The following is a 24,615-nucleotide window of genomic DNA, read 5'->3' as shown; positions in this document are numbered from 1 at the left end:
ATATATAAATTTATATATTTTACATGTGAAGACCAGTATAAATCTTAAGTTATATATAAATATATATTTATATATATATTTATATTTATATTTATATTTATATATATTATATGAAGAAATGCCAAATACATTAGAAGTTTCTACAGAGGAAATTGCTGTAATGAGAAATAATGGCTTTGAAACAGAAGAGGAAAACAACCAGTTAAATGAAAGTATTGGTTTGAGGAATGAAGAAAATATAGAGTTAACTGAAAATCAAAGAATTACAAGAAGTTCCCAAAATGAAGAGAACTCAGGGGAATCAATAAATAATCAGCAAGATGACTCAGGAAATATGAGATTAATAAAACTATGGAGGAAATACGTGGAAAAGGTGCGTGAGTGCTTGATACAGCTTGAATATAATTCAAGAGCTCAACTTCCATTAATCAAGTTTGTTCTAAGAATTTTCATAATCTTATCATTGACTATTCTACCCCTAATTAATGAAATAAACACAGTTACTCCTCTTCTGTCAGTCTTTTTGAGAGAAAGTGATTGGTTTCTAATACCAATGTCAATGAATAAACATGCAATTAATAACGATTTATTATTAAGAATAAATCAACATGAATATAATATGCTATTGCAAAGGAAAAATTATCAACAAAAAGCTAATAACGGAAATTTTCTAGGATTAATGAATTCCTACGATAATAATGGGCTTTTTTCGCAAAATTCAAAATTCAAAAAGTCAAAAAATAACTATAACTCAAATGTGTGCATTAATAAAGATGCCCGCCTTTTAATTGCAAAGGAAGCTAGTTCAAATTATGAACAATTATCACTTTTAGTACCATCTATTTGGTGTCCAGTAGCTAATTTAAATAATGAGTTCAGCCATGTAATTTATAATACAAGGAGAGAGGTAAAGAGCAGAAAGGTGAAGATATTATACATGAATAAGGATGAAAATACAAGAAATAATATTCTGGGATTTACTTCTTTGAAAATGCATAAGAATACTTATAGGTACAGACCAACAAAGATCTTCAAGATTATTTCTACCTCTTTTGTGGTAGTCAGATGGTTCATGTTAATTTCTAGAATGGTTTTGCAGCTTTGGAGTTTTAATACATTTTTCCCAGGCACTGAAAGTGGTAATAATATCAATAGTGTTGCACAGTTTCAGTTCATTCAAGAATTTAAATCATTGGTTTCATTCAGTATATTCTATATTTGGTCATTATCATGTGTATACTTATTATTTGGTCTTACGACCAGTAAATGTAGTGTCTTTCCAAAAATTGCAATTCATGAGAAAGTACAATGGCTGCTTTGGGCTTGTGTACTAGTTACTACGATTTGTTTCTATACTACTAGATTACCATACTTTGATCATCACGAAGATGCTAGTAACTCTAACTCTTCAGAAAACTCTTCTGGCTCTAGTAGCTCTGTAAATAACGAAAATAACAACCAAGTAGAAGAAGAGAACTATCGCTCGAAGAAAAGAAAAATTTTTATTCAACATATTCTCTCAGTAATTTCTTGTTGTGGATTTGGATTTTCATTAAGTGGTAGTGTACTTTTGTTATCTACAAGAATTACCAGTCCTTGGGTGAATTCATGCTTTATTACAATCATTTCTCAATCTTTAGACCTTCTATTAAGAGGTTATTTGGGACTTATTATTGATCATCACAACTTGGAAGAGAAAAAGATAAGATATTATAAATATGTATTTCCTTCATACCTTTTAAAAGATGAGGAGAAGATTCATTGCAATAATAATGGTCAGAGAGAGTGGGTTGTAAAGTGCAATTATAACTCCCAGCCTCCTCCCTTAATCTTTAAACATTCTTTTATTTCAATCAGTCTAACCAAAATATCATCCACATTCTTTTCACTTAACAACTTCTCAAATAATGAAGATTCAACAAGTTATCCACCAAATAATGCTTCTCAAACTATTAATTGTATGATATGTTATGAAAATCCAAGTAATATAGTTTTTTCTCCATGTTTACATAGTGGAATATGTGATAATTGTATAGATGAACTAATGAAGTGGACAGTATGTAAATTAAAGAAAATTCCATGCTGTCATCTTTGTCGTTCACCTATTGAAATTGCATGGCAGCTTAATCCTAATGAATCCAACTCTAATGAAAACAATTACTTTTCGGAGAAATGTACTGAAGTAATATATCCAAAGTTGCAAATATACGATGATTCTAATGAAAAGAGCAACTTATAAAATTCAGAATAACTTATACTAATTTTACTTATAATTATACTCTTATCATATAATAATATTGCTTATAAATAACTGAAGAAATTATTTTATTAATAAAGGGATAAATATTAAAAAAGGAAAAAATGGAACATAAAACTGTTCGTCATTTTTTGTATTGCTAAATTATAATTTACCAACATTTACTTTTTTCCAAAATTCAATTGTCTTTTTTCTATATACATTTATTGGTATTAATATATCTCTCATTTACTGCTATTATTTTCACATTGAGAATTCTTGCATGTAGTAATTTTAATACCGGCATTTTAAAAAAAATGACGTGTGAAATATTGTATAACAAATTTTGCATGCAGCTTTTAAAGAAAATCAAAAGTTTTATGGAATTGCAAAAATATGTATAGATTGATCCTTATGTAAGCATTTCGGGGATTGTCTGTTTTTCTTCTTCATTTTATCTGAAACTGTCACAACCATATTATCAGAAATGAAAGAAACACCTTCAATATTGCAATATTTAAAGTCACAAACATGGTCTCTTGGGAAATGGTAGACCCGTCCATTAGGCAATAGTTCAATCCTATCAGGATCCAAATACTCTCCATCTCCAAAATCTATTTCCCCAAGCCACATACTTGAATCTTCCTGTGAAGTAATTGCCACTTTATTGCCTCTTACATCAATTGATGAGTAATCTTGAAAATTAGCTTCTTTAGGAATATTAATCATTCTAACTGATCTCCAAATGCACTTTGATTTTAAACTGTTCATGTCATTATCTAATGCATTCTCATTATTTAACTCTGATAATTTATTTATATATTCTTTCTTCATTAAAATTAGTCTTCCATTTCCATATTCTTCTCCTTTCGTTTCCCCCATGCAAAAATTACCTTCACAAAGTCCCAACAAATAAAAGTCTCCACTTCGTGTTCTAAGTCCTATTGCTCCTTCAAACCCTTTATTATCAAAATCAAACTTGTGCTCTGCAGTACATGTTTCCAAAACTTCATATGATTCCACATTATTCACTTTTACCAATGCCAACTCAATAATATGTGAGTGGTAATGTCTAGCCAAATTTAGACCTTCTGCTTTTGAAGCTTTTGAAATATCTTTTTTTATTAATGTTGCTTGTTCTAAGTCATGAGGTATTGATTCTCTGATTACAAATAAATGTCCTGTAAAATCATCTCTCACAATTGCTTCCCATTGTGAATCCTCAGTATTTGGATCAGTACCCAATAGAAGCGTATTAATATCCAAAGGGTTTCCACCTGATGTAGTTGTTTGCATGTTTAGCAGCTTATTTGAGTGTGAAAAAGGAGTTAAACTTAATCCAAACTTTCCAATCATCCAAGAATTATCACAAACTACCCACATTTCTTCATTGAAAATTTTAACATCACTTGCTTCAAATTTTCTTATATTCATTGTATCTTTGGGTAAAGCAAAATAAGAAAGCTCATAAACCAGCTTCAACACTTTTTTTGTGTAATCCTTATCATTACATATATCATTTTCTGCTGCTCTTTTATTAATACCGTTAATGTTATAGTGGCTTCCAAATAATGAGTTTCCTACATCTAATTTTATATTTCCTCCTAATCTAACAGCATCTTTCATTATACCACCCTTGTTTTTCTTAGATATATTGTCAATAATATCTATTGTTGAGCTTTGATTCGCCATCTTTTCATTTTCTTCTATTAACAACCCTGTTTTGTTTTCTTTCAAATTTGAAATTTTAGCTGAATCCATTATTGGATCTAAGTTATCATTCTCATAATTATTATGAGCATTTTCCTCATTGTGTTTCTTCTTCAAAAGCAGAGCACTTTCAAGCACTTCTTTTCTCAATTCTATTCTATTTTTAACTGGTAACTTTATTAGAACTAGCAAGCTAATAAAAGCAGCCAATATTACTAAAAACCTTAATATGGATGAAAACCTCTTATTACCTAAGTCAAAATAATCATTAAAGGCACTGCTATTAATGCTTCTATTATTAATATTGGAATTTTGATTATCTGAAATATTAAAGTAGTTATTACTAAATCTTCCCAATGAAATATAATCACTTTCAACGTTGTTATCAAAGTTATCATAAATATCCATAGCTCTCTGTTATTGTTTCTACTGCTGGTACATGTAACTAATATTATATTTTTAAATTACATAAAGTATTGCAAATTAAGTTATATATTTATATTTAATCCGTTTAAATTTTAGAAATGGTGCACCTTGAATAAATTTAACCCTTTAAATGTAAAAACACACACGCATTAACTAATATTTAAATGATCATTTAACTTGTTTTGATGAAAAACAAGCATTAATATTTTTGATCTATTCACTAAATACTGTTTTTTGCATATTTGCATATTAAAACAATTTTCCCCCCATTTTTTGATTATCCTGCTCAAAATCAAATAATAAAAACTTAAATTAATTATATAAGCACTAATGTACTCTGAGAATATCTAAAATGCTGGTTTATGTGCGCCACCATCCCCTTTATATCATTTTATTAATATTTATTTAACTTTTATATGGTATCGAGTGAGTAATTACTCCAGAGTTGCCGCCAAAACGGCCTCATGTACATGTGATTTTGGCGGTAAATTCACCTGGTCAAAGGGTGCATATAGTAAATAAATAAATTATCGAAGACTCACAAATATAAAATGGGTAAACATTAAAGTAAGTGTAAGTTTTTTTGCTAAACATTGAAGAAAAAGCTTATAATAATTTTTCTTTCAACGTATTAACAAGGTTAATAATAATTAATAATTTGTAGAGATCTTTTTTCTCTCCATTTTCTAATTTTATAAAATTCTAGTCTAAATTAATAACAAAAGGACTCAAAGTTATTTTTCGTACAAATAATTAAGATGAAAAAAAAATAGTGAAAATATGTATATCAGGGTTTTAATTATATGCTCAGAAAATTAAAGTATTTTTACCGAATTCAACAATCATTTAAAAAAAAAAAGAACTTTCGGAATTGAAATGAGAAGCGAAAATGGTATTGTTAATTTTAGTCAAAAGCTAACTTTAGGAAAGCATGTTTTGCGCGCCGCTTTGATTCTTTCAATATTATTGCCTTTTATCATGGAGATATATTTTTTAATACCTAATTTTGTTTCGTTTTATTCAGGAAAAGAATGGGTAAGGGTATTACTGAATGAGAATCACCGGAGTGAGTTGGGATCTGTAAGTAAGTCAAACTCAACAGAAAGTGATGTAATAGATAGGATGGGTATAGATAAGAATAATAATATATTAGTAATGTTAATTAAGGATCCAATGTATCACATTATAATTCAAGGTTCATTTTTGGAAAAAAGTGTGTCAGAAAATAGATTGAGGAGAAGTATGAGGGGAGTAAAACCTGGAGAAGTAAACGACAGTTTTTCAGAAAGTAAAGTATTAAAAGGAGATAGACTTTTAGTGAGAAAAGATCATTGTAACTGTCCAATACTGGAGAATTCATTTCCAGACATAGTGCAAAATGAAAATGGTGAGTTTTATTCTTTAATACTTGATGGTGAGAACAGTGTAAATAATCCAATATTAATACTGGTGATATCTCTAATATTATTACTATTTAAATGGGCGATATTATTAATTTATATAGTAACTCAGCTTTTTCTTCCAATAAAAGCTGTGAGGGAGGTAGTTAACCGGAATTTATTAAAGTCCAGTGCAATATCAATTTTTTACGTTACAAGTACGTCACTATCTTTAACAATAGTTGGTATAGAAGCTAAAGATTGTATAAATTGGTGGTTTCTTGGATCCTCTCCAGAATACTTGCTGCTGGCTCAAGTTTTTATTTGGTTAATAGCTAGTATTTGCATTTTTCTATATTTTGTTCAATATTTTCTAGAAATAGTTTTAAATATATCTAGAAGACACAAATTATTGAATGACTTCATAACTACATCTATATTTATTCCTGCTGGATTACTGGTCATTGTTTCGATAAGTTTATGTATTCTGGGAATAATCAAGCCATGGATATTTATGTCTTGGATAACAACAGTAATGATGGAATTTGAGAAAAATGTAAGAATATTAGCAAAAGTTTATGATGAAGACTTTTCATTAGAAACAGAAACAAGTTCGAGTAGAAATTTTATTTTTTTCAATAGGGTAAATAGTAATAATATCAGAGAAGAGCGTAGAAATGAAATTAATATAGTAGAATTAAGAGAAGATATCTTCGACGATGAATTAGAAAAAATGAAAGAAAAAAACTCAAAATTAAATAGAAGGGAAAATGATATGGTAATAATACCCATCAGTAATTCATACTTTAAGATTTTGGATTATAGCTTTGAGAATTTTAGCACAAAGCTTTGTTTATGGTATATAACTCAGCATAGTGAATTGGAGAATAGGAAAATGTCTAAAATAGAGCTGGAGGAGCACCCAAATAAGAACTTATTAAGAATATTCGAATTCTCAACTTCAGGTTTTGTTAATAACATGAATTCAGAGGAAAAATATACAGACAAAAAGTTTCCAGAAATATACTCAAAAGCTAACTCATTGTCATCAGATTCAACAATTTCCAGAATCAATTCATTTCACACGGAAAATATAAGTGAAAATAGCAATAATCAATTTATTTGTAATATATGTTTTCTAGATTTTGATTCCATAATTATTTTTTCTCCATGTGGACATGGGAGCGTATGTTTAGATTGTCTTGGAGATTATATATCAAACAACTTCAAGCTAAAGCAACATCCAAAATGTCACATATGTCGGGAAGATATTTTAAAAATGATAGAGATACAAAAGAATAAGGAACAAACTAATCGAGATAAGCATATATTGGAAGAGGCAGGAAGCTTTGAATTAACTCTAAGCAAAAAAATAAATGCCAATAATCAAAATAGTGAGAGAGAAATTCATTTAATTTCAAATACTAAATTAATTGCTGAAATTTCGTGTAATTCAAGAAATTGTAATTCCTTGAGTTATAGTAGAAGTTCCAGCTCTGAATTTAGTCGAAGCTCAGATTCAAGTATTATTACTCTTAAAATATCAAGAAAGAATTCAGATTTATGGTCACACCCACGTATTAAAGAATTTATTAATGATCATAAAACTAATAAATTAAGAACTTGGGTATATAATCATTTTATTCGATTTTTTACTAATTCAAATAGAAGAATAAGCTAAAATAGTAATTATTAGTTTATAATTTCTAGTTTTTAAAAGTTTCTTTTTATTTTTCCCCCTTCATGCATTTATCTGCATGTCTTACATGCAAATCGTTCTTTCCATATTAAGTTCCCGCCACACGTGTAAAATACCGGTATCTAAAATTGATGTAAATATATACACGTAATATAGAAAAAAAAAGAAAAAAAATAATTTAAAGGGAATTGAACAATTAAATTCTTTATTAGAATTTCTTTTTTTTATAAATTATTGGCAAAAAATTTCAAGAGTAATCTGGAAGAACTCTATAGAAGTTCTAATAAAGAAATCAATGAAAAAAATTTTAATTAACATAGAGTTTAATTAAAGGAAAAAAAAGCAGTATTCAACTTGAAGAAGAACAATAGGCTTGGATTCGATTAATTTTACGATATAGCAGAACTAAATGTGATGATTATTTATCAAGTTTTTATGTTTCCAAGTAAATCTTTTGTTAAAGTAAAAAAGTTAAACCTCTAGTCTCAAATTGTGGGGAGGTTTGAAATAAGAATCTCCGTCTCAAGAAGATGAACACTAATGTTAGAAATGACGATAATAATAATGGTAACAATAATGATGGAATTACTAAAAATCATTTTGATATAAAAAATGATGAACAAGGCTTCTATATTCAGGGTGAACCGTTCAATACAAGCAATTTAATATCAATATTGCGTTTTAACTTAAATAATGAAAATGCAAGTAGAGAGAAAGTATTGAATCAAATATATAACTTAATGAATAAAAGAATACCAATAAAGTATTCTAATGTTCAAAGAAAGACTAAGGCTAAAGGATTTGCTTCAGGTGAAGATAGGCTACGAGGTAAGCTTTATAATGATCATCTGAGACACAAGAATAAGAAAATCAACAATGATCTTCTTAAAAGTGCTCAAGAAAAATATACAGGCTCTGATTCAGCCAAAGAGAGCATTTCAAATAATAATAAAAGCCCCACAAATAGTGTCAGAATCACATCTCCTAAAATATCTTTAATTAATGAAAATGATATTAAGGATAAGCAAATGAACATACTATTTGATTATATTCTATCCACACTTGTCATTTCTGACCAGCTTAAAGTAAAATTGGATATATTAACTTTACTGGAGGAGCAGTATGAGACAATATTGGGCAGGCCTGAGCAAATTTTATCAGAAAAAAGATGCTGGGAAAGATATAATACAACTTTTAATCTATTTGAGCATATTATTGCAGTGAATTACGGAGCAATAGCAAGTGAGTCAATTAATTTGTTCGAGGCTAGTACAATTCTTTCTGGCTCAAATTCAATTTCTGTCGATAATATTTACCAAGCTTTAATCAACAATCCAAAATATTCAATTCCTATAATATTGCAATCCCAGACTCTGGTTACTTTCACAAGTATTGCTATCTGTCTGAATTTATTGGAAACTGTGCCTTTCTGGTTCTCTAAGCTCCTTTCTATATTGTTCATTATTTGTAGAGAGGACTACGTTAAAATCCAAAAAACACATGAAAGAAACCCAAAATTATTTCAGAACTACTATTCAATTTTAAGAAAGTGTGCAATTGAATGTCTTATAGAGATTAATAGGAGCTATCCATTGATTTTTTGCCCTTTATTAGAAATCAATCTCATACCAAATCAGAAACTTGGAAAATTTAATATTGAAAATCAAGGCTTTGGTTTTATTCAAAAAAATATACACCCAAGTATTTGGCCAGAAAACCTTGAAAAGGGATTCATTGCAGACTGCAAGAACTTCAATAAGAACAACATTTATAATGACCAATTCATTGAATTAATGATCAATATTATTATTACCTTAATTGTTAAAAATTATACAAGGCAAGCAGATATTTCTAAAGTTATCAAGGAGAAGGAAAGATTTCTTACGTATTTGGTGACTTATATTATGGAAAATTTGAAGTCAATCTCATGCTGGAGTTTACACAGTAGAATTCTATTCTTAAAAAAGATTACAAAAACGTTATCAATACCTTCCAATATTTTGGAGTCATCTCTTATACCCTTTTCGTGTTCTTCCAGAATTCACATTTTATTTGAAATTTGCTTCTTTATATTGGAAAATATTTCAAAAGAATCATTCTCCAATGCATATCATCATATTATTGGAATATTAAATAATTTCCATTTTCCTATAAATTTTCGAATATACTCCTCCAAGTGGATCCAATTTCTCATTTCAAAGTATTCTAACAAGTTAATTGAACAGACTGGTAATAATCAAAATTCTACTTTGGCCAGCTTTATTCACCATCTACTAATACCCAAGTGGTATGATTTTTGTAAAATCAAATACTTTAAATCTCTTATTATTCTTCAGCTTAAGTTTCAAAAAGTTATTCAAAATAGTAATTACGAAGACTTTCTTGAGATTCTTTATCAATCTTTGAATAGTTTGCAAGAATATATTATTATTAAGGCTCCTGTTGGTGCTCATTCAATTTACTTAAAGCTTTTATTCAAAATTTCAATATTATTTGGGATTAATCAACATATTTCTGACTTAATTGTCAAATATACATGTCATCCAAATTACCAAATATCATCTGACCACATAAATAACTCTATTCAATTATTACATTTAATATCGATTTATTCATCAAACAGAGACAATTTGTAAGTTTAAGCTAATTATTGATTTGAATATTTTGACTAATTAATCAATGAAATTTCGAAATCAATTCCCTTTAAATAAATACTTCTTTAGTGAGCATATTTTACTCATATTTGAAACTTTTCTAAACCATATCAAAACTTTAAATAATCCAAGAGATATTGATCCACTCCTTATGGTATTGATTTACTTGTCTCAGAAATCTAGATTATTTACAGAGATGGGAAATTATACAGTAATTTCAGATTTGATCAATTCATTATTTTATATTTCAAAAGTATTTCTAGAAAAGACTCAAAAACCTGTAATAAAATGGATTTACATTAATAAGGTTTTTACTGTAAGTTTAATAACTTTGAAATCTTATTATTTTGAGAATTATTAACAAAATTTTAGGTTTGTTTGTCTATAATAACAAATAATATGAATAATCGGAATGTAATTTACTTGCTAAATAATCTATTTGGATACATTAAAAGCCAGCTAAAAATTCATGATACTCAGTTATTGGACTCAATATTTGAAATAGAATGTTCAATGAATTGTATGAGCTTGAGAACCATTAATAACTTATTTGAGATGGAGGAATACGAGAAAAAAAAGCTTAATTTGGATAATTTTGAGCAAATTTCAAAACACAGAGAAAATAACTTGGAGGAGAAGTTTCTAGAAGAGAATGTGAGTAAAGAACTATATAAAATTCGACTGGATGCGTATAAAAAATTTAGACGAAAAATGTATGGTTTAAGAGATGATTCATTTTCTATTTTCTCAAAGAATGGACAATATAACGCTTTAATTTTACCATTTCAAATTAGATATCTTGGGATTAATGAGTTACAAGGTTGTTTGTATGGAATTAAACTAAATTTCAAATCAAGTAATGACTCTTTAGGAATTGAGCCAGTTTATATTCCATTCTTGAAACCTCAAAGTATTCAAGAACTAGAAAAAGAAGATGTTGAAGAGATGGTGATTGATAACTATTTAGAAGAAGTAAACTCTAAAGTGATAAATTTGAATAAAAACATAGTTTTTCTTTTGTTAATTGCAAAGGTTAAATTTCCAATCCCAGGAAAATTACACATTTATTTGGAATTTAATGACAAATTTGGTCAAACAATATATGATCAACTCGATAGTATTCAAATCTCTTTTCAAGACTATTTTCACCCTTCTCCAAGTGAGGAATGGACTTTAAAATGTTATAAAACTCTCAGTTTGAAATTGTTAGAATTCGAATCATCAAAACACAAAGGCCAGGAAGAAATTCCAGAAATTGTTAATACTTGTAAACTTTTGGACATTTCCTCAAATTTAATATTAAGCAATATTAATAAACATTTACGTACATTTGAAGTTAATGGAAACGAATTACTTTCTGTGATTAATGAGAAAATCAGTATTAAAGAGTACTTTGATTTTAAACATGACTTGTTAATTTGCAAAATGGATCTTAAAAAACAAAATTTGATTGATGATTGTGAAGTTCAAATCAACTATAGATGGTTCTGTATCCACTTACTACCTAACTACTATTTAATAATTCAGTTTTCTATCACTAACAAGTCGACAGTAGTTAGAATTTATACAGATCTATCTGAAATTCTTACTCATTGTGATAATTTTTTTGAGTCATGGCTATAATCGCAATAAATTATATAATTCGAAAAGAAGAAATTATTTTATGTGGACAAGAATGATTAAGCGGGAGCTCTGCATGCAGTAAAATGCATGCACTGCATATACTGGCAACATATGGAGATAAGAGGAATAATTTATTGGCAAAATACAAAATACAAAATACAAAATAAAGCTGTTTGTAATAATAATGATGGTTATATTTACATTTAATTACAAAAGAAAGAAAAATCTAAAACCTTTAATATAATTTATATACCTGAATTATTCTGAAATTCATTTTTTCATAAACTTCATTCTTTGTTCTAAAGAAGAAATTTGCTTCTGATTGATTTTACTTCTTATTTCCTGCAAATATTCATAACTTTTGGCGGGCTCTTGCTTAGAAATATTTTTAGCACTAAATTTGTGAAGTCTTTCATCTTGAACAAGTTTTCCGTAATTAATCATGTTTTGAAGTTTTTCTTCTCTATTTGGTTTTGAGAGACAATGGTTATTTCTGCTTCTTTTGTTTTCGGGCTTGTATGCGCGATATTTTTTTCTTGAATCATGCTCATGTTTGTAAGCATTTGACAAGTACAGGTCTGATGGCCTTTCAGGTGATCTTGAGAGGGAACTATTTCTAAGCTTTGTATTTCTTTCTAAAATTGGTAATTTCATATTTGACTGGCTAAGTTCGTCTCGTTTCTTGTTATATTCATCAACTATTTTCATATGTTTGAGCTCCATTTTCTTAATAATTAGTAAGGGATCTTCTTTTAGTCTATTTATTATTTCCTTTTCTTCCAAGTCAAAATCAGCCTGCAAGCTTTCTTGGTTTTGAGAGTTTGTTTCACCCAAAACTTTGGATGTATTTTCTGGGATGTTTGCACCTGAAAGATAACATTTACGTAGTAAATAAATAATTCAATTTTAGTTCACTAGAATGTGTGGGTTTTGAAGCAATATCTTATTTTTCATTCCTTAGTAAAGAGAATCAAAAGTTTAAATATTAATTGATGTTTTCTTTTTTCCTTTAAGAAAAGGTTTGTGATTTAACTAATAGTTATTAATATTCGAAGTTTGTGCACTTAAGAAAGCTATATCTTTTTAGTAAATTTTTGTTTAGGTTTGTTAAATTTTTATTTAATGATTTTTTTCTTGGGGAAAGTGAATATTAATCAAAAATTGAATATTCAAAGAGTTGAATTATTAAACGTTTTTAGCGAACGGCCCTCTTTAACATTTACTTGATAATAGTATTCAAATATTATCTTAAATGCCACTCTTAACACTACTAATATCAGCGCATTGCTTAAAATGATTAAAAAAGCAATTTTATTTTGACAAAAAAAAAAAAAATCCTCAGCCATATTACATTACAAAACCCTTTTTTCTTTTAAATTATGAACTTACCTAATAAATACTTTTCATTGTCGTATTCCAACAAAGCTTTTGGATCATAAAGAAACTCCAGTCTCTCCTTATTACTCATTAATTCTTTCCAAAATTACTCGCTTCTCCTCAACCTTGTCAATAATTTTAACCTTACATATTTATTTTGAAATTTGGAACAAAAATAGTCCACATTTGCGCGCGCGCCAATAGTTTTGTGACAGATCATTTTTAGTCAAATATAAATTAACTACATGAGGAAGATTTAGCAAAATATAAAGGCGGAGAAGAAATTGCAGGAGAATAAGAGGTTGAGGTTCATATATGGTGTAAACTTTTTGAATGGGGTTATAGTGATAAAGTTAGTGGAGAGGAGACAGTAAGATAAAAGAAAAAAAAAAAAATGGAAGCTTTTCCAAAAAATTGGAAATTATTCGAGGTCAATTTTGATGGAACAAAATGGGACTTCCTTGTAGATGGAGGAATGCACTCCGTATTCTCAACATCTTCGAACATAAAGCTGAATTTTGGTAAATGTCTTCAAAACAATCAATTCAGTTTTTCTGAAATGAGCAACCCTACAGTTATTTCAATTTTTAACGAAAAGGAAAACCAAATTTTTGATGATTTTGAAATTATTATGAGTTATTTCATTTTAAAAATTGAAAAAAAATCTACAACTGTCATTGAAGATGTCATAAATAAAATTCTTTTCGAATTTGGACTTAACAAAACTCAATTATCGAAATATATCATTTCACCAAGAGTTCCTCTTATATTTATTCAGAAAAACTTATTTAGACTTGGCTGGTTTGAGCCAAATTCGTCTATAATTAATATTCCCATATTACCTTTAAATGCATGCGGCTTGCACACAAAGTCTGCGCGCCATTTTTTTAATTTGGAATTTAAGCCTAAATGTGTATTACCATTATTAATTGGTGATTTTACACTTTATAGAGTTCTTCAAAAGCTTATTAAAGATAACTCTTGGATAATATGTACTTCTGGTGTAACTCAGGAAAAAATTGATCAAGAGTTTGAGTTATTATTAAGATTTAAAAGATCGTGTGGAATAAAAGATATACCATGCCAGATTTCTATACAAAAACTACCAAAAGATGAAGATTTTGAAAATGTATATTCTCCCACAAATTTATTCTTTTCTAATTCAAAGGATCAAGTTTTTTCCGAATTTTTAAAAGCTTTAAAGATTTCAGGAAAAGTTATTCAGAATAATTCAATTACTCACTTCAATCACTTATTAAAAAATTGCAGGTTTACAGAACTTATTCAGAATGAAATTCCCATTTTTTCTGAAGCTCTTTCACACTTTTCACAAGTTTTCCATAACTTGATATTTTGCCAAACCTTCTGTGCTGGACAACAAATTTTGGCGTATTATTTGTATAACGTTCTTAAATTCATTATACCTATTAATGACATAAAGAAATTAATTAATACTCAAACTATGCATATTTCTACTAAAATAGAAGAATTGTCATCATCTTCTTCTTCGAGTTTAATGAATATTGAATTCTATCATGATAAAGCTATTGAAAATTTCCAATTTGGATTATTATATTTAACAAAACTTGTTTTTCACGTCAAAAGGAACTCTTTAAATAAAAAAAAATTTAATAAAAACACCAAGGAAGTAGTAAATGTTGATCGAGAATTCAGTTATGCTGTTCAAAATTCCACTCTATGGCTTTCCAAATATTTCTTTGGAAGATCTGTATGTGATTGTTCATTAATTATAGCAATTCTATATACCAACCAAAATAGTTTACCACTTAATTATTCTGATTTTAAACTAATTAAAACAATTAATTCGGATTACAAATCAACTTTTAATTCTAACCAAGAATCATATAATATGGAGCATTCCAAAGTCTGGGCTCGAATTAAGGTAATTGATATATCCAACAAACCCTTGGAAAAGATTGATTGTTGGAAGTCTCAATTCCTAAACTTAGTTGAGAAGTTACTACTTATTAATTGTAAGAACACAAAAAGACAAAATTGAAGGTCAGAAATTATGTTAAAATTATTTTTTAATAATTAATATACTCTTATATTATTAGTAATTTTTAAGCATTTTATCGGCTATAATTCAAGTTCCTTTATCATTTTCATTATCCTCCGCGTCATTACATATATTATTTTGCAGTTTGTTATATAACTTATATTCAATTTCAAAATCTGAGGAAGAATCCAACTCTTTGTAATATTATTAGACTCCCGCTCATATATCTTTAATAATTAACCGATGAATCCGAGGGGACGAAACCCTATAAGATATATTTTTTTTTTATATATTTCCCCCAACGCTCTTCCTAGATCCAACACTGCTCTTTCTATAATTGAGACTTTCTTCCAAACTGAACCTTGGGGTTACTGATGCACCTCTCTGTAGCCTCAGTAGTGCATCTTCAACCATCTCCATTGAATCATTATTAGAGTTATATCCAGTATGCTGTTGTTCATCCTCTTCGTTGGTGTCAAATGCCTTTTTTGCCAATAATCTTTGAAAATTTTGCATTCCTATTTCAGCATCATCTAAAAGTGACATACAATCATTTAAAACTGCAATACTTTCCATTTGAATAAACTGGGACTGATGACATTCATTTAATAGCCCATCAATATCAATATCAGGTTTTCTATTTTCCTGCTCATTATTTGTATCAATTTCTGCAGCACTATTATCTTCAAAAGATATTACAGGAGTAGGAGAGCATAAATTGCTTGTATCACTTTTATCAACGTCGCTATTTTCTTGTTCTCCCTCTTTTTTTCCAGAATATACTTTTGGTGATTCAAAATTCTGATAAGCAGTAGCTTTAGTTGATTCTAATTCATCCAAAAGAATACTTGTAGATTTTAAAATATAGTCAAATTCTTCTGGTATAACTTTGATACTCTCTTTATCATCTTCTTTATTCTTATCAATTCCAGACGAGAATAGTCTTGAATTCAACTCTTCTGCCTCCTGTAGAGCTTTGGTTAGTCTATTTATATTCAAATTCAAAAGACCAATTTTACTTATTAGTTCATCTCTCTCTGAATTCGCTATTTGATACTTGTCCTCGTTATACTTAATTTCTGGAATCCATGACATTATATCATGTAGTTCCAGCTCCTTCTCACTTTCATACTCAAAAGCTTTATTCAAAAAATACCTATGAATACCACTAATTGCTTTAATCATTAATTCATTATCAATAAAATTACACGAAGAGCCGCACTGATTTCCTCCATCATTGTTTTGGCTCTGAATAGACTTTTCAAATAACCGAATTTCCTCTTTTGATAGCTGAACAAGCCTCAAACAGATATTACTGTCAACGGTCATTGTATCCAACATTTTATTCTCATCTATTTTAACATTAGATCCATTTTCTTGATCAAAGTCGATAGTATCAAACCTATCTTCATGCTCCTGATAATCAATTAATGGAATTTCACCGGGGTCAAACCTCAATTCCTCAAATTCCGGAAGAGTCTCTTCTTTTTGTTTAGTTTTAGACCTGTTCGAAGAAAACCTCACTTGTTTAGAATAATTATCATCTGAAGTGTCAATGCTTTTTCTTAAAATACTTCCTGTAACTCTCTGCTTTGCTTGTTCTCTTCTCCCGCTTTCATCTCCTTCCTCCCTCCTTACACTAATATCAACTCTTGGAGATGGCCCAACACCAATCTCACTCGTCTTTGCTTCAATTACATCAACAGCGTCATCATTTGGGTTTTCCTGAACAGCAATATCTCTAAGTGGAGTATCCCCACCAACCATTGCGTCACAATGAATCTTTATTCCCTTTTGGTGAAATTGTTTTTGAACAGGCATATTTTGATTCACTATAGGTTTTTCAGAGCGATTTTCAAGATAACTCCTGTTAGAATTGGCATAAGTAACTCTTTCATTTTCCTGACTTAAATTATTTTGATGATGATTGTGGCCATTAATATGATTTCCAAGTTCATGGTTAACTTCTTTAAAACCTCTTGCATGAATTAAATTACCATTTACTGGTCTTGCCATCTCTGATCTAAAAGATTTAAGCGGAGTTTCTATTGAATAGATACCATCATTAACACTGTAAACATTGCTTTGATATTCGTCTGGTTTGTTGTTGAATTCTATACTACTTCCATTTCTTATAATATTCTCATTATTTTTAGAGCGACTAAAGTGTTGATCACGAATAGTGTTCAAATATTCCTCGTGATCTTGAGTAGTATCCTTATTAATTTTTGGCCAATAATCTTCGGTTCTAGGTAGGGGAGGTAAATTAGAAGATCCCTTTTCAGCTCTTTTCCTGTGAGAATTTTCTGTAGATTTATTTAAAATATTAGCATTATCTTGTCTTATGAGCATTGCTTTGCTTCTTGTATTGTACATAAATGTATTTCTAGAATTATTGTTAGCAGCATGAGTTGTTTGGTGATTTATTAATGATAAATCATCTTGGAATATATCAACATTGTCGTTTTGGTGCAATATTCTCGAATGATTAATATCATTTCTTTCATCGACAACTTCCTGTGGAATTAGTGTTCTTTTTCTTCGAACTTTAGGGATTGCTCTTGCTTCCATATTTTTACTATATCTATCCTGCATTAACATGTTATTCATATTTGCCCTGGATAACCCATGTTTAATAGGATTAGTTGACATATGTGGCTGATCCAGCTCCATTGGAGATTCGGTCATATTCCTATAGTAATTTTCATCTGGCAAATTGATTGATTCTAAATACGGACTTTCCGTACTGCTTTCACCTCCAAGCGCAGATCCATATCTTCTTTTTCTCGCCATTTCTCACTTCAATAGTGAAGTCTGATGGCGAGCTAAAAAAAAAAAAATTTTGGATCAGCTCCTTTTCCTGTATATTTAATAAACTTTTAAAATAACAATTTCGGTATTTGGCTGCTCTTTTGCCTAATAACTTTAATAATAAATGAATGAATAAATAATATATTTATAAAGTATTTAATTTATTATTGTTATTACTTTAAAAGTTTTTTTCCTTAAAAAAATTCAATTCATTAATTCAGATTCCTTCACATTTATCTGTATTCTCACAGGACTGAATAACTTTATCAATATATAACCAATTTTTTTCGAAATATTATTTCTGCAATTTATATTAAATCAATTAATATTTTCTTCAATTTATTTTTTAAATAAATTATTATTATTGTTAATCACCAATTATTTATCTTTACACAAATTTTTTACACGTCATATATTTTTTGTTTGCGTGTGGGGGGCTATACCGGTGTTTGCATGCTTGTCCACTTGAAATTATATTGCTATAAATAATTCAAAAAAGAAAACAAGTGAATTTTTATTATTAGATTAAATAAAAAATTAATTAGGAAATTAATAAATCTGTACAATAAATAAATGAGGTAGTTTGGAATTTTATATCGCGTATTAGTTATTTCTCTCAGATTTATTTCCCTGGTTTTTTAACTTGAATTCACATTTTTTCAATTTTTATCTTAAATTTGTTAGTTCATCCTCACAAACTGGCGCCTGTTGGCGGCAACTTTAAGCTAAATAAAATTTTATAAAAACAATCAAGAGTTAAAAATATGCAAAGTAAAATTAACTCAATGTGATGGTTAATCTAAGTAAAAAAGGATCAGCTTGTGCGCAATTATTAAGAGGGAAGCGATGACGACTAAATTAGTGAGTTCAGATGAATTGAATCAGGTTTGGATTCAAAACCATGAAGACAAAACTACTTTTTCTGTCACATGCTCACTAATTCAAGGTGTATTTTGTATAATAAACATGGTTTTTGGATATTTGATATTATTTAGTCACTTTAATCAGCTTCTTGAAAATAAAGGCATTTTGAAAGTTCTACTTTTTACAATCTTTGGTGAAGTTTTTACTTCAATGATCTCTGCAATTTGCATGATTTTGGTGCGATTTATTTTTGGAATCAGATCTTCAACATATTTCTTATCGGTCATAAGTTTGCTAAGTACATTATTGCAATCTGCATTTTATTATTCTTGCTTCGTGGTTAGTGCTATAGTGCTTTATTTATGGTATTTTCAAGTGAGTACGAATCCAGATGGTTTTCTTTCCAATTTTGTGATTAATAAAAACATTAAATTGAATTTAGGTCGTCACTTGTTGATTTATTTCCTTATAGAGGCCTTCATTTCTCTTATAGAAGTTTTATCTAGCATTCCAGTTATAGTTAGTATTATAAATTATGGCCTATCTAAAGAAATTGACAAAATTAAAGGAAAACCTATAGTAGAATTCTACACTGTTAACCAGCCTGCTACGTATACTAAATACCAAAACTATGAAAAAGCATTTGAGGATTTAAGCAACCAATTATCTAAATCTGAAGGTCACTATGTACAGATATAATGGTCTTTTTTTCTTGATATATATAATTATTACACGGAATTTCAACTTTTAATTTATTTTAGCAATATATGTGAATTCAAATAGATATTTATCTGCACATTTTAAAGCTTTTATATTAATATGTAAATTATTATTGTACAAGTCTAAATATAATGATTATATACCCACATAGTCTAAAGTGTTAGCTTATTTATTTAAATATATATATATATATATATATATATTTACATGATTCACTACCCTTTTTTTTTTTTTTAATCAATTTTTTATGGATTTTTACCAATATTAAATTTATTTTAAAATAACGCGCTGGCGCCAAAACATTTAATTATTAAATTCTAATATAAGGTAAATTTCGTGAGAACGCTGATTGGTATGAAGAATGCCAAAATTCTATTGCGACTATTGCGATATTTACTTAACACATAGTTCTACAAATGGTAGAAAACAACATAATTTGGGCCGAAAACATATTAACAATAAAATTGATCACTATAAGAATGTCATAAAAAGTCCAGGATTTAGTGCACCATTAATGTTTGATTCAGAATACAATGTGATTGGGCATTTAGGAAATGTAAGACAATTTTTACAGAACCAGGAAAAACAGTTTTCTGGTGACAAAAAATACTCAAATAACAACGAAACCAAGGAAAAGGAGTTTTCAAAGTCATCATCTTATAGAAATAATAAAACATTTATAGGTAATATTAACAATAACAATAATAATAATAATAGCAATATAATTAAAGGAGGAATCGGTAATGCTAATTACAATATAGGAAATTCATATCTAAATCAAGAAAGGCTTCAATATAATAAAAGTACAAATGTTGGGGGAAATTCAGCTTTCACCAACTATGGAAAACCAGAGCATTCAAGTTATTCGAATAATTATAGTAATTATTATAGAGGCGGTCAAATTGAAGGTGGAGATGGTGGATCTCGAAGCTATAAAAAAGGACCTGTTCAAAACTATGGTGGTAGGTATTAAGTTGCTAGTACTTTTATACGTATTTGCATTTAAGCCCTTCTTTGTTTCTTACTTATTTATTCTAATTTAATATATAATTTATATTTAGACTTACTTTTATTAGTGAATTAAGTAAAATATTGAGGCATTAAAGACATCATATTTTTTGAAAATTCACCTCTTCTAGGAGCAGTGTCAAAAGTGAGAAATTGCTTGTTTTCATTCTCATCCAATTCCATTAATGCTGCTTGATTTCCACATCTATAACAGTAATTTGGAGCACTAAAAACAGTAACTACATTATCTTCATGCGACCAAGTATAACCGTCCATAATAAGTTGGTGAGCTCTACATATAGTTGAAAGCCCATTAGTATGAATAAATTTCTGGCTAACATCTGGACCAAAAATAAAGCCTGCTCCTCTTGGAGATGCTGACCATCTAAAAATAATAATATTAAATTAAATGATAAATGATTTATTAATTATAAAAAACTTACCCTGCTTTCTCATCAGGATCAGACCAAAGTAAATCACACATTGGACCTTCATGTGGGATTTCTTGAAATCTATTAATAGAATCAATTTCATCAATTGTCAAAGCTCCAGGAGAAAGCCCTCCATGATCACAGAACATATGATGTTCAACCAAAGCACCAAGTGGTAGGTAATCAAACATATCAGTTAATTCATGCCATATTGATGCATTACCATATTTTCTTAAACACTCATCATAGAATCCATATATTTGAGAAATATGCCTACATTCATGGTTACCTCTTAATATAGTTACTTTGTCTTTGTATCTTATTTTAAGTGCCATAATCAAGCATATACACTCAATACTGTGATATCCTCTGTCAACATAATCTCCGAGAAATAGATAATTAACATCAGGAGGCATTCCTCCAATTCTGAATAATTCCAATAAGTCAAAGAACTGTCCATGTATATCTCCTGCAATAGTTACTGGACATCTCACCTTCTGTACATTAGATTCATTAATAAGGATTTCCTTGAGCTTTGAACATAATTGTTTAATATTATTTGATGATAAAGGCTTGCAAGAAAGAAGTCTTTCAATACATTTATCCAAATCGAATGGCTCACTTTCATTGGTTTCCAGTATAAACCCGTTGATTATTGGCTCTTTGATGGCGTTTTCTTTTTCCACCAAAACCACTTCTTGGCTCTGAGGTATATTTTCCAAATCCATTATATTGAAAAAGTTGCCTTGTTAGTAGCACTCTAAATAGAAGAATATATTAATTGAAAAAGTTATAATTTTTAAATCTTCAAGACTGGTTAATTTTGAAAATACATAATAATTGGATTCTTAATAGTAATTTTGAGTATAGAAATGTATTATTACTGCTGTTGGTGTTTAATTTTACTGCAATATATAATTAGCGGTGTTCACTCCAATTATTTATGTATTTCACCTGTTTTTGTTTCTTTTAATTTTGAAGTTTGAAGCCTCACAGTTTTTTTTTAATGAAATTATATTTCTATCGATTTAGTTTGTTATATTAATTACATATTAAATATTTACTTAAATATATTAACAAAATAGCTAAGTTCCCGCCATTTTGTGGTGTAATATTTAAAACTAATGACAAAATAATCCAAATGTAAAAATGACACTAGGGTAATATTCTTTAATAGGTTTTATTTAAATACTAAATAATACAATTAAATAAGGTTTGACAGAGAGTATAGAGGCTCACAAACAACACGCAGTAGAGTTTACTAATAAGCTAAATGAATAATCAAAAGCTATAGTTTCTTACAAGAATCCCCCAGTGGTTCTAGATTTTTGCTTAAGTGTATAGTAAATGTATTAAATAATAATACAACAATACACATGCGCACACTTTACAAATGTCATTAAATAAAAAGAGTACATCAAGGTAACAAATTTCAGTAAAATAAAGTAATTTGTGATGCTTTAGAAGCGTTTTTTTTAAAAATAAAATTACTGAGGGGATTGGTGTTGGAGGAAAAAAGATAATAAACCCAGCATAATCAAAGAACATAAGCTATACTTATTGAGATTGATTACGAAATCAATTTCCTGGTTATTTTCGAAAGTATCAAATTAAAAAATCTAATTAATTTGTTGGAAAAACAAGTATTAGATTTTATTTTATTTTTTCTTCTATTCTTTTCCTATCTCTCATCCCCTCCTGTACTATTAAAGTAATTGATCAAAAAAAAAAAAAAATTATACTATACATTGGCGCCACAACATTATGTGGTCTAATTTTCAAACAAAAATAATAAAAGAAAGTGGGGTGACATTTGGGCGCCAATTTATAAACAAAAATTGGCATGTAAAACTAGTAAAAGTATTTGTAATTAAATAGATTTAGAGTAAATAAATATTAATATTCGTATTTATACACAGTTTCAAGAGGTTTGAAAGGGTAGAAAGAGAATTGTCTGACTCTGTTAGAGAGAACAACGTAAATAACGATATAGACTGAAAAATTGTGTCAAATCGTTATTTTTCAACGGTTGGCCTAAAAAATAATAAAATAAATATATAAATATAAATTTGTATTCGTATTTATATATATCTATTGTTGTGGATCAGATTTATGGAAAAGAGAAACTTAAATTTAAATAATTTAAATTAAAATATTAATTTAAGTAAAGAACAAGGAAATAATATAAATAGTAATATATGAACATAAAATAAGATTATAAAATGAACTCATGTAATAGTGTGGGCTTATGCTCAGAAGAGCCGGAATCTCCAATATTGCAACACAAATATAATAGTATAGACACGAATGGAAATACACCATTTGGGAGAGCAAGTATCTCGAGAGAAGATTTTTGCTGTATGAGCGATAAAAATGTAGAAGATAATGAAAAAGATTCATTTATTCCTCAAGATTGTTTTGGATCAAATTCAAGAACAGGAGAGGATGGTAATCAGGATTCAGCGTCTCCAGGAGGCAATGCTCAAATAGTAACAGTTCCATTGGTACAAGAAGTGAATGTAAGGGATAGAATAATAGAAGTACCTGAAGTACATATAACACAGAAAATCCGTCAAAAAGTAATTGTAAAAGATGTAATTAGAAAAGTTCCAAAGCAGGAAATTCAGTACGTAGACAAATTTGTTGAAGTACCAGAAGTAAGAGTTGTGGATAAGTTTGTATCTAAACCTGTAACTAAATATGTTGAAAGGCATGTACCGAAAGTAGAGGTACGTGAAATAGTTAAAGAAATACCAAAAATTGAGATACAATATGTTGAGAAGATTGTAGAAGTACCAGAAATAAGAGTTGTAGATAAAATTGTTGAAATACCAACAATTAAACATGTAATTAAAGAGGTACCAAAAATTGAAATAAAAGAAATACAAGTAGAAAAAATAGTTAAGGTACCAAAAGTTGAAATAAAACAAATAGAAAAAGAGAGAAAAGTATTGGGTCCAGTAGAATATATTGATATACCTATAGAAAAGATTATATTAAAGCCAAATCCTCAAATTATTGAGAAGATTGTTCAAGTGCCAATACCGAAAGAAGTTGAAATTGAGGTACCTGTATATAATCCAGACATTAGAGATACAGTTGAAATACAAGTTGATAATTATTATACTATTGAAAAAGAAGTTGAAGTTCCTATACCTGGGAAAATTATTCCTGTTCCCGTCGAGGTAGAAGTAGAAAAGATTGTTGAAGTACCGGTACAAGTTCCTCAGGAACATATTAGAATTGTACAAAAACAAGTTCCACAATACATTGAACATATTAGAACTGTTGAAATCCCTCAGTATCAAGATGAATTCGTTGAAGTTCCGCAATATGTTCCAATGGTACATCATACTATTATTAAGCCTGTTGTATCTCAAGAATACAAGGAACTTCCTCCAGTTGTTGAACAAGGAGATATTAGATACGTTAAGGAGCCTCCACAGTATTTGGAAACTGAGTATATACATGGCGAACCTATTGAGCTGGACTGCAATACGCCTCTTCCGGCTCCACCATCGCCTAGATACACTACAATTAAGGTCAACAGTGCAAACAATAGGGACAATTAGAATTTGTTATTGATTTTATTGACACTAATTACAAATTTAGCCTTATCCCACCCTATCTCACCTAACTTATTTACTAGACCTTAAA

At 28.7% G+C, this 24,615-nt stretch overlaps 12 protein-coding genes across 12 annotated transcripts; 8 read left to right on the top strand and 4 right to left on the bottom strand.

The window, feature by feature from the left end:
- Window positions 1–118: 118 nt before the first annotated feature.
- ELE39_002235 (protein with 3 transmembrane domains) lies at window positions 119–2,239 on the top strand (the record flags this gene model as incomplete). Its single annotated transcript, XM_067345085.1, has 1 exon — window positions 119–2,239. One exon carries the CDS (start codon window positions 119–121, stop codon window positions 2,237–2,239), a length of 2,121 nt encoding a protein of 706 aa, XP_067200621.1.
- Window positions 2,240–2,614: 375 nt separating this feature from the next.
- On the bottom strand, window positions 2,615–4,354 carry ELE39_002234 (uncharacterized protein; the record flags this gene model as incomplete). The annotated part of the gene is made up of 1 exon (XM_067345084.1): window positions 2,615–4,354. One exon carries the CDS (start codon window positions 4,352–4,354, stop codon window positions 2,615–2,617), a length of 1,740 nt encoding a protein of 579 aa, XP_067200620.1.
- Window positions 4,355–5,248: 894 nt separating this feature from the next.
- On the top strand, window positions 5,249–7,432 carry ELE39_002233 (protein with 4 transmembrane domains and a RING domain; the record flags this gene model as incomplete). The annotated part of the gene is made up of 1 exon (XM_067345083.1): window positions 5,249–7,432. One exon carries the CDS (start codon window positions 5,249–5,251, stop codon window positions 7,430–7,432), a length of 2,184 nt encoding a protein of 727 aa, XP_067200619.1.
- Window positions 7,433–7,980: 548 nt separating this feature from the next.
- Window positions 7,981–10,086, top strand: ELE39_002232 (uncharacterized protein; the record flags this gene model as incomplete). The annotated part of the gene is made up of 1 exon (XM_067345082.1): window positions 7,981–10,086. The coding sequence occupies one exon, from the start codon at window positions 7,981–7,983 to the stop codon at window positions 10,084–10,086; it is 2,106 nt and encodes a 701-aa protein (XP_067200618.1).
- A 417-nt stretch (window positions 10,087–10,503) lies between these two features.
- On the top strand, window positions 10,504–11,727 carry ELE39_002231 (uncharacterized protein; the record flags this gene model as incomplete). The annotated part of the gene is made up of 1 exon (XM_067345081.1): window positions 10,504–11,727. The coding sequence occupies one exon, from the start codon at window positions 10,504–10,506 to the stop codon at window positions 11,725–11,727; it is 1,224 nt and encodes a 407-aa protein (XP_067200617.1).
- A 270-nt stretch (window positions 11,728–11,997) lies between these two features.
- ELE39_002229 (uncharacterized protein) lies at window positions 11,998–13,195 on the bottom strand (the record flags this gene model as incomplete). The annotated part of the gene is made up of 2 exons (XM_067345079.1): window positions 11,998–12,593; window positions 13,117–13,195. 2 exons carry the CDS (start codon window positions 13,193–13,195, stop codon window positions 11,998–12,000), a joined length of 675 nt encoding a protein of 224 aa, XP_067200615.1.
- A 303-nt stretch (window positions 13,196–13,498) lies between these two features.
- On the top strand, window positions 13,499–15,124 carry ELE39_002228 (uncharacterized protein; the record flags this gene model as incomplete). Its single annotated transcript, XM_067345078.1, has 1 exon — window positions 13,499–15,124. One exon carries the CDS (start codon window positions 13,499–13,501, stop codon window positions 15,122–15,124), a length of 1,626 nt encoding a protein of 541 aa, XP_067200614.1.
- Window positions 15,125–15,409: 285 nt separating this feature from the next.
- ELE39_002227 (uncharacterized protein) lies at window positions 15,410–17,917 on the bottom strand (the record flags this gene model as incomplete). Its single annotated transcript, XM_067345077.1, has 1 exon — window positions 15,410–17,917. The coding sequence occupies one exon, from the start codon at window positions 17,915–17,917 to the stop codon at window positions 15,410–15,412; it is 2,508 nt and encodes an 835-aa protein (XP_067200613.1).
- Window positions 17,918–18,781: 864 nt separating this feature from the next.
- On the top strand, window positions 18,782–19,498 carry ELE39_002226 (uncharacterized protein; the record flags this gene model as incomplete). Its single annotated transcript, XM_067345076.1, has 1 exon — window positions 18,782–19,498. The coding sequence occupies one exon, from the start codon at window positions 18,782–18,784 to the stop codon at window positions 19,496–19,498; it is 717 nt and encodes a 238-aa protein (XP_067200612.1).
- Window positions 19,499–19,880: 382 nt separating this feature from the next.
- ELE39_002225 (U1 zinc finger) lies at window positions 19,881–20,492 on the top strand (the record flags this gene model as incomplete). The annotated part of the gene is made up of 1 exon (XM_067345075.1): window positions 19,881–20,492. One exon carries the CDS (start codon window positions 19,881–19,883, stop codon window positions 20,490–20,492), a length of 612 nt encoding a protein of 203 aa, XP_067200611.1.
- A 107-nt stretch (window positions 20,493–20,599) lies between these two features.
- ELE39_002224 (serine threonine phosphatase) lies at window positions 20,600–21,686 on the bottom strand (the record flags this gene model as incomplete). The annotated part of the gene is made up of 2 exons (XM_067345074.1): window positions 20,600–20,912; window positions 20,971–21,686. The coding sequence occupies 2 exons, from the start codon at window positions 21,684–21,686 to the stop codon at window positions 20,600–20,602; spliced, it is 1,029 nt and encodes a 342-aa protein (XP_067200610.1).
- A 1,494-nt stretch (window positions 21,687–23,180) lies between these two features.
- ELE39_002223 (alveolin domain containing intermediate filament IMC13) lies at window positions 23,181–24,530 on the top strand (the record flags this gene model as incomplete). Its single annotated transcript, XM_067345073.1, has 1 exon — window positions 23,181–24,530. The coding sequence occupies one exon, from the start codon at window positions 23,181–23,183 to the stop codon at window positions 24,528–24,530; it is 1,350 nt and encodes a 449-aa protein (XP_067200609.1).
- Between the last annotated feature and the right edge of the window lie 85 nt (window positions 24,531–24,615).

Source organism: Cryptosporidium sp. chipmunk genotype I, assembly GCF_004936735.1.
Source record: "Cryptosporidium sp. chipmunk genotype I strain 37763 chromosome Unknown contig_25, whole genome shotgun sequence".
In the NCBI taxonomy this organism is placed as follows: domain Eukaryota; phylum Apicomplexa; class Conoidasida; order Eucoccidiorida; family Cryptosporidiidae; genus Cryptosporidium; species Cryptosporidium sp. chipmunk genotype I.
The sequence above is the reverse complement of the archived record's forward strand: the minus strand, read 5'-3'. Positions and strand labels throughout refer to the sequence as shown.